General features: G+C 42.8%; 1 protein-coding gene across 1 annotated transcript; it reads right to left on the reverse strand.

Moving 5' to 3' along the window:
* Positions 1 to 404: 404 nt before the first annotated feature.
* LOC115321362 lies at positions 405 to 10,749 on the reverse strand. Its single transcript, XM_040219158.1, has 9 exons — positions 10,687 to 10,749; positions 10,513 to 10,612; positions 8,640 to 8,800; positions 8,119 to 8,217; positions 5,833 to 5,921; positions 3,272 to 3,367; positions 3,083 to 3,160; positions 1,817 to 1,910; positions 405 to 560 (listed from the first exon to the last, which is right to left on the reverse strand). The coding sequence occupies exons 2-9, from the start codon at positions 10,580 to 10,582 to the stop codon at positions 405 to 407; spliced, it is 843 nt and encodes a 280-aa protein (XP_040075092.1). The 5' UTR covers positions 10,583 to 10,612; positions 10,687 to 10,749.
* Between the last annotated feature and the right edge of the window lie 2,541 nt (positions 10,750 to 13,290).

Raw genomic sequence — 13,290 nt, forward strand, 5'->3', positions numbered from 1 at the left:
TCCTTTAGTTTAAAGAAGAACCAACTTATAAGTTGAAGAGAAACAAATGCTCCTCAGATGAGACGCAGAAAAGCTTAGCACAATGTTATAGATAAAAAAAGACACTATTTACTATACAATATACTATATACATGCATATGTACAACGCAAATGCAGTCAGCGGGCCCCAAGTAGTGCTGTAGGATTCGATGGAATGAATGGCAGCTTTGTTAACAAGGGAAAATCTCGGGTGCGCTGTTCCCCCTGTACAGAATTGCAGATAGATTTCCCGATGTCGCATCAAAGGTTGGCCACTCCGGATCGCCGACTTGGTCTGCGCCACGACTTCCTCAAGGATTTCTTCGCCCTTCGGGGTCTCAGCTACTCATAGTCAGGCAACGCGTTTCGCTGAAGAAGCATTTGCCTTAGGCATTTTCTGGTTCTAATGGCACGCACACAGAGTTTGGAGCTGCGAAGCTATAGTGTCCGAGATCGTCTTGAGGCAGGACATTGTATTGCGTTCGATCTGTACCAAATCGGCGACACTCGGACTTCAGCCAGACAAAACCAGTAACTATTGTCTGAAAAGAAGATAAGAATAGCTCGTTCATTCAGAATCACACTGTGAAGTAAACTACATATTTCAATGCCAATGTAAAATAAAAGGTGTAGCTCGGTGTATATTTGTTGTCCAAAACTTTCACAGCTCTTTGCCGCGTCATGGAAATGGGCGGTAGCCGATACACCACGCGGCGCTGCACACAGTTACACTGCATTGTTCAAATTTAGCCGACTTACATCCAGCTAAGTTTAGCGGACGCCATTCGTGTGACACGGTGAAAGCCCTTAGCGTCATGACGTCACGTGACACTGAATTTCTTCATTTTTTTACCACCTGAGACTGGGTGGAAGAAACAAGTTGACGTCTCAAACACAGCTAACTACTTTATTCAGTGCTTCCTCCTTTTATACATCCTGAACCCAAAATCGTCACCAGAAAGAACACACCCCACACAATGGCACCAAGAGGACACGCCTTGACCTCGCAGTGACGCTTGTCTACACAAAAAACAACAAAAAGTTAAAAAAAAAACAAAAAAAAAAACACATGCGAGGTTAAAGCATGTTCCCTTGGGCCGATGTTTTGATGTGTGTACCTCTTACTGGCTCCGGGTGGTTCGTTTTTTTTTTTTTTTTTTTTTTTTTTTTTATTGTGAAGACAAGCGTAGCTGCGAAGTCACGGCGTGTCTACTTGGTGGCATTGTGTGGAGTGTGTTCTTTCTGGTGGCGATTTTGGGTTCAGGATGTATAAATGGAGGGAGCACCGAATAAAGTGGTTAGCTGTGTTTGAGACGTCGTCTTGCTTCTTCCAGCCAGTCTCAGGTTGTCAAGAAAATGGTAAACCTACCCCAGCTCGCCTGCGCCCTAAGTTTTTTCTCACTGAACTTTTCTAAATTTAGCAAAAACATATCTCCGCTCAACTTTGGATAGAAATTGCTTTGCTAAATTTAGCGAGAAAATTGGAATGTCATGTGACATCGCCACGCGACACTGTGATGTCTTAATGCAAAGAAATTCCGATTCCCAGCTAAATTTAGCCGGTACATTTTATTGCTAAATTTTGCGTGTGGGTCGAAGTTGAGCTACCACCCCCTTCGTGCATATGGTAGCGCAATATATTCCCTGTGCCCCGGTCTTTGTCAGCATAATAGCGCTAGTGTACATTTTGTTTCTCCGTCTCGTGTGACTGCCTAGTCGCTTTAAATTAACCGAGCTTCGAACATCAAGCATGGTATCTTCGTCACAAAACTTGTGCGTGCAGCAAATCGTTTCTTACCCAGATGGAGAGAATAGCGAAAATAAACATAGTTCCGTTTCTGTAGCCATACGTGGATGCAAGGTAGCCTGCACTCGGCGGTATTGCAATATTCCTGCACAGAAACGTCTCAATCAAAAACCCCTTTCTGTGAGCTTTCAGTCTTTTTTTTTTTTTATTTCGTCGCACTGACCTCGTCTGAGGTCAAATGGACAACGCAGGTTGGTAATGAATACAGCAGGGGCAAAACTAATAAATACGCAGGGACGAAGGGTAGCCACGCGTTTCTCCGAAGTACGTATAGGTGTTTATTCATTCAGGCTTACGTCTCAGGATAAATGCAGAAAGGATTATTTTAAAGTGAGCCTTCGTTTGTTTTGCATTAACAAGCAGACATGAACACACGCGTAATCTGAATTGACGTCTTTTTCCCATCGACAGTGGCATACTGTGTTAGATGCAGCGGATAACAGACGGACTCTGCAGCATCTGCTGCCATATGGCGTCCTCTCATAAACAAATACCTTTTTCGTTTTTTACACTCTAAAAAAAAAGCTGTAAAAGGATGTATCGCTACACCCTTTGTCCCATATAATGCACCCCAAAACTTCAAATCGACGTACAGCGCCCCACAGTGAAAGAGACGGCCCCAAATTTTACGAAGGGCTTGATAGCCGTGTGGTACAACCTATTAAAATAGCTAATGTACGTTGTACTGGTTACAAAAAAAAAACAAAAAACATAATTGGGGTTTTCTTGGCTCTACTGTAAAAACTCGATGTTTTCTTTATGTGGTCTTTGATACGTACTTTAGCGATTTAAAAAGTTATATCGCACCGTCATCAAGCCCCGCGTAAAATTTGGGGCCGTCTGTTCGACTATGGGGCGCTGTACGTCGAAATGAAATTTCGGGGTGTATAATATGGGACAAAGAATGTAACGATACACCCTTTTATACCCTTTTATTAGAGTGTACCTTGGTTTACTCTGGTTACCGTTAGTTTTTGAACCGTGGAAACTGATTCCTCCCACTAACACCACACACATTCTCGCGGAGTGTGGTGTGGAAATAGGTTTCGACGATGCGTAAATTTTTTTTTTTTTGCGTGCGAAAAGCACAGTTTTTGTTTTCGTCTGGCAAGCTGGAGAGCAATTGGACTGAGAATCAAGGACGATATGCGTAATATTTGCGACCACCGCGCTTGTACAAACGTATAGACTGTTAACGCCAACGCTGCATCAATGCTGTACTGGTACGTTTAGCATAATATTAAACATTTGACTCACGTGATGATTGTAGATTGGTGGACGATGCTGGCTACAAATCCGTTTGTTTGAATCGTATTTGGATATCCAGCAATCTCTCTATAGTAAAACAAATGCACGCGAAATCGGAATTCTGAACTTGGACACAAGGATTTAGTGCCCATGTCAGGCAGCTAATTTCAGGAATGAGAAACTGAAATCTGTCCTTACACGATATACCTCAAGACGCCAGTGTAAACACACACTTCCATGGCAGACGCTCCGATTCCCTTGATTACTTGGGCAACGTAAACAAACATCAGTGTGCTGAATTGAAAAGAGGAAACAATAGGCAAATGCGTTCATCCGTTAACATCCCTATTAGCACTCCGCCCGGTCAGGGATTCCAAAGAATAATTGCAATTCGGAGTATCAAGTTAGAAATCATTTTCGAAGGCCGGTATTTTATGGCCCTGTTTATAAGTTTTGTATAGCAAATTTCTTTAATGCTCTAGTTGGTCAGTAATTAAAACTCAGAAAACGGGGACTTTTGTTGTATAAACGTCTCACAACATGGCTTGCACTCCGACCTTAATCCACCTGCCGTTGACAGCATATACATGTATCAATTTCTTTGTTTTTAGATTTTGGTAACCGGTCTAAGGTAATGAGTTAAGAAGTCTTTCTACAACCTGCTGATTATGTGTACAGACTAAATTTACACATACTATGCACGTCGGTTTTTTACTTTTCAAATAATTTAGGTTTCCATACTTTTCGTATTAATGCAAAAATACTCCAAAAGCCGGGAGACGTCATAATTAAAATAAGAGCACCGACTTGACATAACAGATAAAACAATTTCCTTAGACGTTTCGCCTCACATGCGAGAGGCATCTTCAGTAGTTACAAAGCAAATGGAAGGTTAAAAAAATTAGTTTGCTCTTTATGTTTATACAGCCTTGATGGAGATGCGCCTCAACGGGTAATCGGTCTCTTAGCTGCAGATGAGAAATTTAGCCAGTGCGGTACAACCGCTAACCTGGATTTTTTAACGTGCATCACGCAGTAGTGATCACACGAACGCGTGCCGGTACGAAACTCATCCAGATCGAAACGGGCGGGGGCGGCGGAGATCGAACCCAGTAGGTTCCCAGCGCAAGCTTTCGCTCCACGCTCCGTATCTCTCCTCCGTCCGGTTTCACCAATGGGGTGTATCTCAAAACGTCCCATTCGCATTTGAACCTTGTACATTTCGGCGCATTCTCATTTGGTCCTTCTCGTTTGAACCTTCTCATAAGGTCCAAATCGTGTTTTGCGCAACTGGACCCATTCTCATTTCGTTCGTTCGCGCTACGACCGAATGGCACTAGTTCGGCATGCTTCTAACGTCGTTATGCCTTCCCGGCTTAGTGGATGAGCCTTACCTTGCTTGGACCCACAACATACCATCAGATATATGTTATGTGTAGAAGTACACACTGAGAATCGTATATTGACGCCTGCTTCCCTTCCTCTAAGCAAACGAGAGAAAAAAAGCGATGAACATTTAATTTGGAAACTTTGTTTGAACAGAAACAGCGTACATAATAGCAGTGGTTCTCAACCATTGATGTTTCGCGGACCCCTTTAGAAAGGCGGAGATGATGGAGGACCCCGTTCGGGGTGAGGGGAATAAAAAGGTAGAGGTTATCATGATAATGATTTAATAAATGCACATAACTAATTGCTAGTGTAAAGTAGAGTTATGTCATTGACATACACACGAGAGTACTCTCCCGAAAATTGGAACGTCTCTTCTCAACGTGAAGAAAGACCACAAATATGGCCGTGCCTGACTGATGAGACCTCAAACAAGGTGACATTTCGGATTATGATTTGGCTGCGATAAATAGTTGGTCTGTTTTACTGTCAGCTAGTAGCTTCTCACGACGACCTCGACGCACTGCTGAAATCCTTAGCAGATAGAGTATGCCTGTAGTGTGGCACACACGCACACACACAAATTATATCAATGTATTAATATTACCCTAAAAAAAAAACGATTTTGGTATAGAAAGAGTCAAGTGCGAAGGGGTCAAAGCGAGATATTCTTGAAAATGGATGTTTTGAAAAGGGCCAGGTGAGAAGGGCGAAACGAGAACGGGCCCAAATGAGGAGAGTTGGAATGCGAAAGACGAAACGGGAGAGGACCAAATGCGACAGGTCCAAGAGAGAAGATCTTTTTGAGAATGGTTGTTTTTAGAAGGGCCAAGTGAGAAGGTCGAAACGAGAACGGGCTCAAATGATAACCACCCTCACCAATGTAGGACGCTGGGCAGTCACTGCAGAGGATCTTGTGGATAACTCCTCTCTGGACGTTCGCCGGGTTTGGGTCCTTTGGTTTGGAAACGGACTTTCCAATAGTTCTGTATGGCTTGAAAGCAGTTTGAATGCCAAGGGGCCTCAAAGCGCGACTGAGAGGTTCGGAGACTCCTTTGACATATGGGATGCACACCACATTCTTATCTCTTTCCCTTTCGCACGGTTGCACATTTTGTTTCATTTGGTTTTTGACCTCGTTGCTTACTCCCTTCTAACATAGCAATGGGGCCCTTCAAAGTTTTTTCAAAAACTTCCTGCCTGAAGCCTGAATGCACTCTGCATTTTGGAAACATTCCTGTAAAAATAACAACTTTGACTTGGATTGTGAGAATCCAAAACAAATTCATTAGACCATTGTAAAAAAAAAAAAAAGGTTTTACGTCATATACAGTTGGTTCTTCTGTGTCTGTTTAAGGTTTAACACTCACGGTTCGTGGGGTAGGAAGGGAGCAGGCCCGATGATAACGTAGGACAGAGTAGATAAAATACATCCCACGAATATGGAGAGTTTTTCCACCTACAAATTTGAAGAGCAGGTGTTATTAGTATGAAAAAAACACATACACCAAAAATTGTTTTAGAAACTTTTTGAACCTGTCAAGTCTGGATATACAATATAAATATTAGTGTATTCATACTGTAAACAAAATGAAGATGAAATTATTTATAGCGATAATTGACCGGAAACTAAGAACCACGGAGAAAAAAGAACACCTACCCACCCACACAGAGTCTCAAACGCTGCTGAATGTTCACTATATAGTCCGTTTTACTTTAAGTCCGACACCGCAATCTACGGGACGAGCGCTAAATGTGGATCGTCACTCGTGGTCCTTGTGAGTTAGCTATATCATTGGCTAAACGAATCACGGATTAGATAAAAAGGGCAGGATCGCGGCGAATTCATTGCGCGTGATTGTGCTTAGTCGGGTGATAATAAATGCAGAAAGGCGAGGAGCACCGTGACGATGCACTTTTGGCGCTGCTTGATTGGCTCTTTTGGATCGTAGCATAAGCTGCGGTCTAACTCATAGTAAAACAGAGTCTAGTAGTTATATTAGCCCAATTAGACGTCAAATGTAGAACCCTCCTGCGTCCTTCCCGGAAACTTGGAAAACGAGAACACTCGGAAGGCAAAATAGTAGCAGTGCGCGAATAGTGGTTCCGTTTGAAAAAATGCTGCGGCATTCGTAGCCTTCACGGTGTCAGAGAAACCCCGCGACGCCCCCATCCGGCTCTCTCTCTCTGCAACTTTAAAGCTAGAGGGACGACGCTGTGCCATGCGCCGAGAAAGTGAGAATTCAAGAGCGCGCGGGGATGTCAACACGCCGAGCTCTGATTCGAACGATTGGTGGGTAGACATAAAGCTGTCTGCCTTTCTCTCCACGGCACTAAACAAACGCGTTCGACTGCGAAAACACTCGTCGAACGCTTTCCGCGTTCGACGAGTGCAGTGCAGACAAAACTGCTCTTTCGAGCCTACCCACTAATTGCTCGAATCCGAGCCCGGGGTTATGATGCCCCCGCGCGCTCTCGTCTCCTCCTCTCCCTCCTTTTCTCGGCGCATTCGATTCAAAGCAGAATTCGCACGCCCCTACACCCTAAAAAAAGGAGTATATTCTGACACCTCTTGTCACATATAGACCAACACGCGTCCCTGACGTTGCGCAACTGCGGTGGCGCTGTCGACGGCACTGCGCATGCGCAGGCGCTTCAGTCCACTAGAATTTGGTTTCTGCGAATGCGCAGTGCCGAGAACTTGTGTGGGCAAGCGCGGGCTTGTTTGTAAACAGCGTGTCGGTCTATACGACACCCCAAAACTTCAGTTCGACGCACAGCGCGCTGACGTCGAACTGACTGCCCAACTTTTGGCGGAGGGTTGATGACCGGTGCGATATAACATATTAAACAGCTAAAGTACGTATCAAAGTCTACGGGAAAAAAAAACAACGAGAAAACTGAGGTTTTGCGCATGCGCCAAGAAAATTCTAATAACTTTTTTGCAGTCAGTCATACTTACATTAGCTATTTTAATAAGTTGAACAACTCGGCTATCAAGCCGCTCGTGAAATTTGGTAGCTTCGGTTCAACGCCAGTGCGCGTATACAGCCAACTGAAGTTTTGGGGTTTCGTATATGTGACGAGGAGTGTAAAATATACCCTTTTTTTCTTCAGAGTGTACAATGCGAAGCGCAAGTACGCCGGCTTCTTGCACAGGGCTTGCGGTGATGTAAGAACGCCAAGCTGTTATTGGCTGATTGAAATAAAAAAAAGAAAGATAGTGGGTAGACCTTAAGGCATCCCGCCATTGAGGTCTACACACTATCCTTTTAATCGAAGTTAGTCAAAGGTTGGCTTTATTCTGACGTCACCGGAACTCCGGAGCAAGTAGCAGACGACTTGCTCTCCGCATAGGTTTCGGCCGCTGTGCTTACCCGCCAAAACACGTAGCCGAACGTCCGTTGCTGCGCAGTCCTAATCAGTTCATGCCGACAACTTCCCCTTCCTAAGCTTTTGTTTTCTTCAGGCGAGCACATTTCAAACTTCCACTCCGTGTTCCTCAGTCTTCGGATCACGTCATTACGAAATAAACTGTATTGTTAAACTTTCTGCAGACACAGCAACTGGCGTACGAATTTAACAAAAGAAACGTTGGCCGGAAGAGCCTTTTTTATTATTAAGAGCACATTTTAGTCGATATGCTGAGTTATTACCTTGTACGATGAAATTACTCCCGCGAAGAGGGAACCTCCACAATTGGCCACGTAGTTAGCGGTGAAGACCGTTCCGATTTCAGCGTTGGTCAAGTTAAACTAAAACAAAGAAAGAAACAAAACACCTTTCGAATTCTTGAACACCACAGATAAACAGTGTAATTTGTTGCTTCGTATGCCACCTTTAAGGCAACGGATTTTGAGTTACACAACGAATAGATGTGCTAATAAAGCCTATCCTAACCATTAACGCCTCGGCCCTTGCCACTCGCATACACATTTAATCACAGAATATTCATGCAATTTGAACGCATTCATTGTACATTTTGCAGATCGGATTTTATCTCTGCTCTCAGGGGCGGTCTTGAGTTCGCGGCATACGTCACCTGTCATTTAAGGCGTACTCGGGACTGTTTGTGTCGTCTCCGAGAGTTACTGTTAAATACTGCCTTGAAAACCGACAATCACTGACCGCACACTGTTGGAAGGTTATCAGGAAAAAAGTGTCACGATCCCCGTACTTGACTCAAATAGGGTTCCAAAGTTGGGCCGTCGAAGTTAGCAAGGAGAGACAGAATTATGGCAGTGAGAAGGTTGATGGCAAACATGGGATGCCGAAGAAGCCGGTAGTAGCTCCATTCGTTCTCAGGCAAACGGGGTGGTGTTGTGGCTGTCGCGGCTTCTGGAATTAAAACACGCGTAGATATGCATTGAGGTAACTAGCATCAAATTGACGTCTATTTTAAAGAAAACATTGTTAACTTTTTGATTTTGAGATTTTGAGAAACACGTATGAGATTTTGATCAACACCTTGTGGTGGCTGACGTTTCTCTTAGAAGTTTAGCTCCAGGAGGTTGCTTTTGAAGGTTTTTGCAACCAGTTTCATATAGCTCCTTTAGTTGTTTTCACATATATGCCAATCTTTAGCTTTTTTTTTTTTAGGGGAAAGGCCTGAGGCTTCAGCGTCAGAACCGGCCGTCAAAACTTTGATAGACAGAATGACAGAACACGAGAGTTGAATGGTAGCATCCTCACGCATCAACGAGCACTTTCCGAAGCTCTCCACTCTTTTTTTTTTATTTAAAAGCTTGCGAAAACAAAAATACAAAAGAAAACGCACGTCTCTTCCACTTTTTTAGGAGAGGAAGGGAACTCGGAGGAAAAAAGATATAAAAAGTCGGTTGTTCTTTTTTTCCCAGCAAATAGCAAAAAAGAAACATCAAAATGAGTGGTAGGGTATCCTTTTGGGTATCCTGGCATCCTTGCCAGGATACCCAAATTACGCTATTTTCACAGTGTTTCCTTCACTCCACTTATTCTCCCTCTTTTACCACGACCTAGCGGTGCATTGTTTTGGCACGGAAGGGGCAGGATTTTTCATAAATAGGAAGCTATGATTATCCACACCAGATATATATATATATATATATATATATACATATATATATATATATATATATATATATATATATATATATATATATATATATATATATATATATATATATATATTATAATCTGTCGTTCTCGACTTCGGTAAGTTCCTCCATAACAATGGAGTATCAGGTTCATTTATGAGTGGTGTTATTTTAAACTTCGCTAATATCTATATGTCTCGTGCAGTGGTTCTCAAATGGGGTTTCGTGGACCCTTTGGGCTCTGCGAAACCCTCTCTCATCAGGCAATAAGTCCAATAAAAAAAGTTGCCTTTTTTCATATTGAGAAAAAACGTTCAAAGTTTCGGGTGAGTTTTCTCGTGTGTATATCAATAAGGCATGTCTACTTCACACTAATTCTTAGTTGTGTACATCTATTAAATCTTTATCATAATTGACCTATACCTTTCCCTTCTCACCACGAACGGGGTCCTCCATCATCCCTGCCGATCCACAAGGGGTCCCCGAAACATCGGTAGTTGAGAACCACTGGTCTAGTGTATACCATTTACATAGAAGATTTCAACGCACCGCGGAATATCAGAACACTCTTTCGTTGTAATGACATGTTAGTTTGAGGTGATCGCATTGATTAGGAAAAGAACAGTGGACATTGGACACTCGAAGGAAGAATATGACCATTCAAATGTAAACACAAGTTGATACATATGTTTTATATAAAACAAGTTCTATTAGTGTGGTGATCGTAATGTAAGCAATAATTTATACTGCAAGCAGCATACAATTTTAGTTCAAGGGCACTGTGATTATAAAATGTTTGCAGTGACTCGTGTCTTAAGGAGAATTTAAGAAAGTTTCCAAATGTTCTTCTTGCGAAATCGAATGCACATTTCTAGAATTTGATATGGCTAACTGAAAGGTGCAGTCACCTGCAAATGACAAAAAAAGCGTTTTTTTAGATTACAGAGAGTGTTTTTAAAGCACCTCAAAACTTACCTTCCTTTCCAAGTTTGTCGGGATTGAGCATTACCATTGGAGGAATGGCCAACGCAAAGGCAATTCCCATGGCGTAGAATGGAGCCGGAAAAGCCCAAGCCTGGCCGTGAAACGAGCAGCATAATTAACAACTCACTATAGAACCAGTCCCAGATAGTTTCGTTCGCTACTCACATCGATGAGAATTCCACCGAGGGACGAACCGCTCACTTTACCAATCTGGAGAATGCAGTGTAACATAGCCTAGGAAATAAAAGAGAATGAAACCACTGTAAAACTTTAAAAAAAGTAGGGGTTGTGCCAAAATTTAGGATTATTATCCGTTTCATCGACGATTTATAATTGATTATTGAATTGGTGAAGTTTTTCTGATGTGAAGGCTGATATAATTTATTAAGTTTTGAAACATAGAACATGGCTGAGATTTGAAAGAGCTGATAACCATTTACCAACAGAGTAAGTTTTGAAAAATATTTCGTTTCATATAATCTGCTTTTTACATAAAATCCATTGCTGTTGGCTGATGGCAGAAGCAGATGAGAAAAAGGCAATAAATGCATGCACCTTTTTATTGACATCAGATTGTTGGTTACAAAGCACTGCGTTGGTTTACGGAGAAATATGTGTTTAATTGAATTATAACTTAAGACTCAACCATAATAAATATTGTGCACTACCGTAGCACAATACAAAACGAAACACCGCTTTAATAGATATCTTAAATCAAGAAGTTAAGCAATCAATATAGTAGATTGTTTCGACAAGTTCTGTTTATCTTCTTTGAGTTCAAGGGCATCGGTAATTCAGTGGTGTATATTGATATAATGGCATCACGGAGATGAATTCTGGCCAGGCTAGGAATCTTGATGTTGAGTTAGGCAGTGATGTAGATTTTGCCCGTGACAACTCCACTAATTTGCTTTTTGCCAATTAATACATGTTAAAAAGTTTGGCCTGAAATCAATGTATTAATCGATTAATTTCTTAGCCCTATCCAGGACTGGATTTCTTTTCCCCTTAAGTGTTGTTCATAGGTGCATGGAATATGTAGGCGTTTATGTGTTTGCTCGGTTGCTCCAAACAGAGGGCCCCACATATTTATTGTAAGATAAACACATAGTGAGAAAGTTTTCACACTACCGCCATGCCTTTAAAGGCTGAACCTAACGCGAACGCTCCGCAGGAACCAAGGGCCCCACATTCTACACCGGCCCCTGCCCACTCATTATGGTTGAGCATGTACCGACGTGTGTTCCTGCAATCACTACAGCCTAATACACGTTAAATACCTCGAGGCTGTCTGTCGTAATACACGGGCTAAATTTCTCTTTTACCGTAGATTAATCAGGTGTCCCACGAGGCATACAAACTTACCGCTGTCAAAACACTCCTACGACGAGTTTGATCTTTTGGAGGCACTGAAGGCAATGCAAGGGTTCGAAGAACAAGGCTTGAAATGGATTAGCGATAATAGAGAGTTATTGAAATCGTAGATAGTATTTGCATATCCACTTTGATATGCGCAAGAAGACGGCGCTACGGCGCACGCGCATCACGACCGTAGTCTTTGCTAAGTTCGAGAGTAATTTCTTCAGATTAGACCGTTTTCAAAAGTCCATCAAGTAACATTGGCGGTAGCCATTTCTTGAGAATGAAGCGTGTGATTAGATTCGAGTCCTCGCCGATCGCGGACAGAGCACTCGTCTCTAATACATGCTCAGAAGACGTGCGCCAACAATGAGGGACTCCGATGATTGGCGCATCATATAGATGGCGTACTACTTTGAAAGGGGCGGAGAGGAGTGCGGCTCTGCTTCATAGCGGATGCCTCGCAATACGAAAGAGAATTGGAGAGACCCACCCAGTTTTTTTCCCCCTACGATTGTCCTGGCAGGATAGACACAAATTAAAGTTCAGTCATGCTAAAGTCATGTCGCATTTTTAAACGCGGTCCGCTTTCCGAGGTCGATTTGTAGTTTGGGAAACACTCTGCTTCTTCGGGAAATACATGCAGGGTTTCCGGACTGAAAATATGGCCAAGCAAAGCGGGACCAAACAGGGAGAATAGACTTGGCTGTAGTAGGCTCGAGCGGCAGAGAAACCAGATTTGTGAAATATTTAGCGTATTATTTCGGACAGGAAAATCGTAGACCTTTTTGGTCTTTCTTAATCACAAAGCTGGTATATTGACTGAAAGCTCGCATGATTAACTTGAAATGTGCTTTTTGAATTTTTTTAATAATGTAGTTTAGAATCGTCAGTAACACTACCAAAACTGCTTCAGCGCCCACAGAAACGCACTACTTTGTACCATAAAAATTGTGTTTTGTGTTCGATCATATCGCGTGAAGTTATAGTCAGTTTCATGGGTCTGTCTCCTCTGTAGACGAGAAAGTTTACCCAGTGCAGTACAGCTGCTAATCGGGGGAAGGGGGAGGGGGCTTTAATATGCACTACGCAGTCGTGATGCACGATCGCATATCGGTACGATGCTCATTAGAGGCCCTAAACTCATCAAACACAAATTTGGGACAGAAAGTTCGCGAAGAGGGCCGATTGGACGTCAGCGAAAAAAGCGCGAATTCATCGTCGTGATAGGCCAATCGGTGCGCTTCATCGACTTCGGCCAGAACGTTGTTTTTGACGAGTTTAAAGGCCCAGGGGGCATAATCTGGACACTTTGAGGAAAAGTCGGCAAGAAATCCGGTGGCTACAATTGACCGTCCGAGTGCGGCGTTGACCAATAACGGCCGTCAGATTTCTTGACGGCTTTCCCGC

The sequence above is a fragment of the Ixodes scapularis genome, unplaced genomic scaffold (genome assembly GCF_016920785.2).
Source record: "Ixodes scapularis isolate PalLabHiFi unplaced genomic scaffold, ASM1692078v2 PGA_scaffold2__306_contigs__length_199485367, whole genome shotgun sequence".
NCBI lineage: Eukaryota > Metazoa > Arthropoda > Arachnida > Ixodida > Ixodidae > Ixodes > Ixodes scapularis.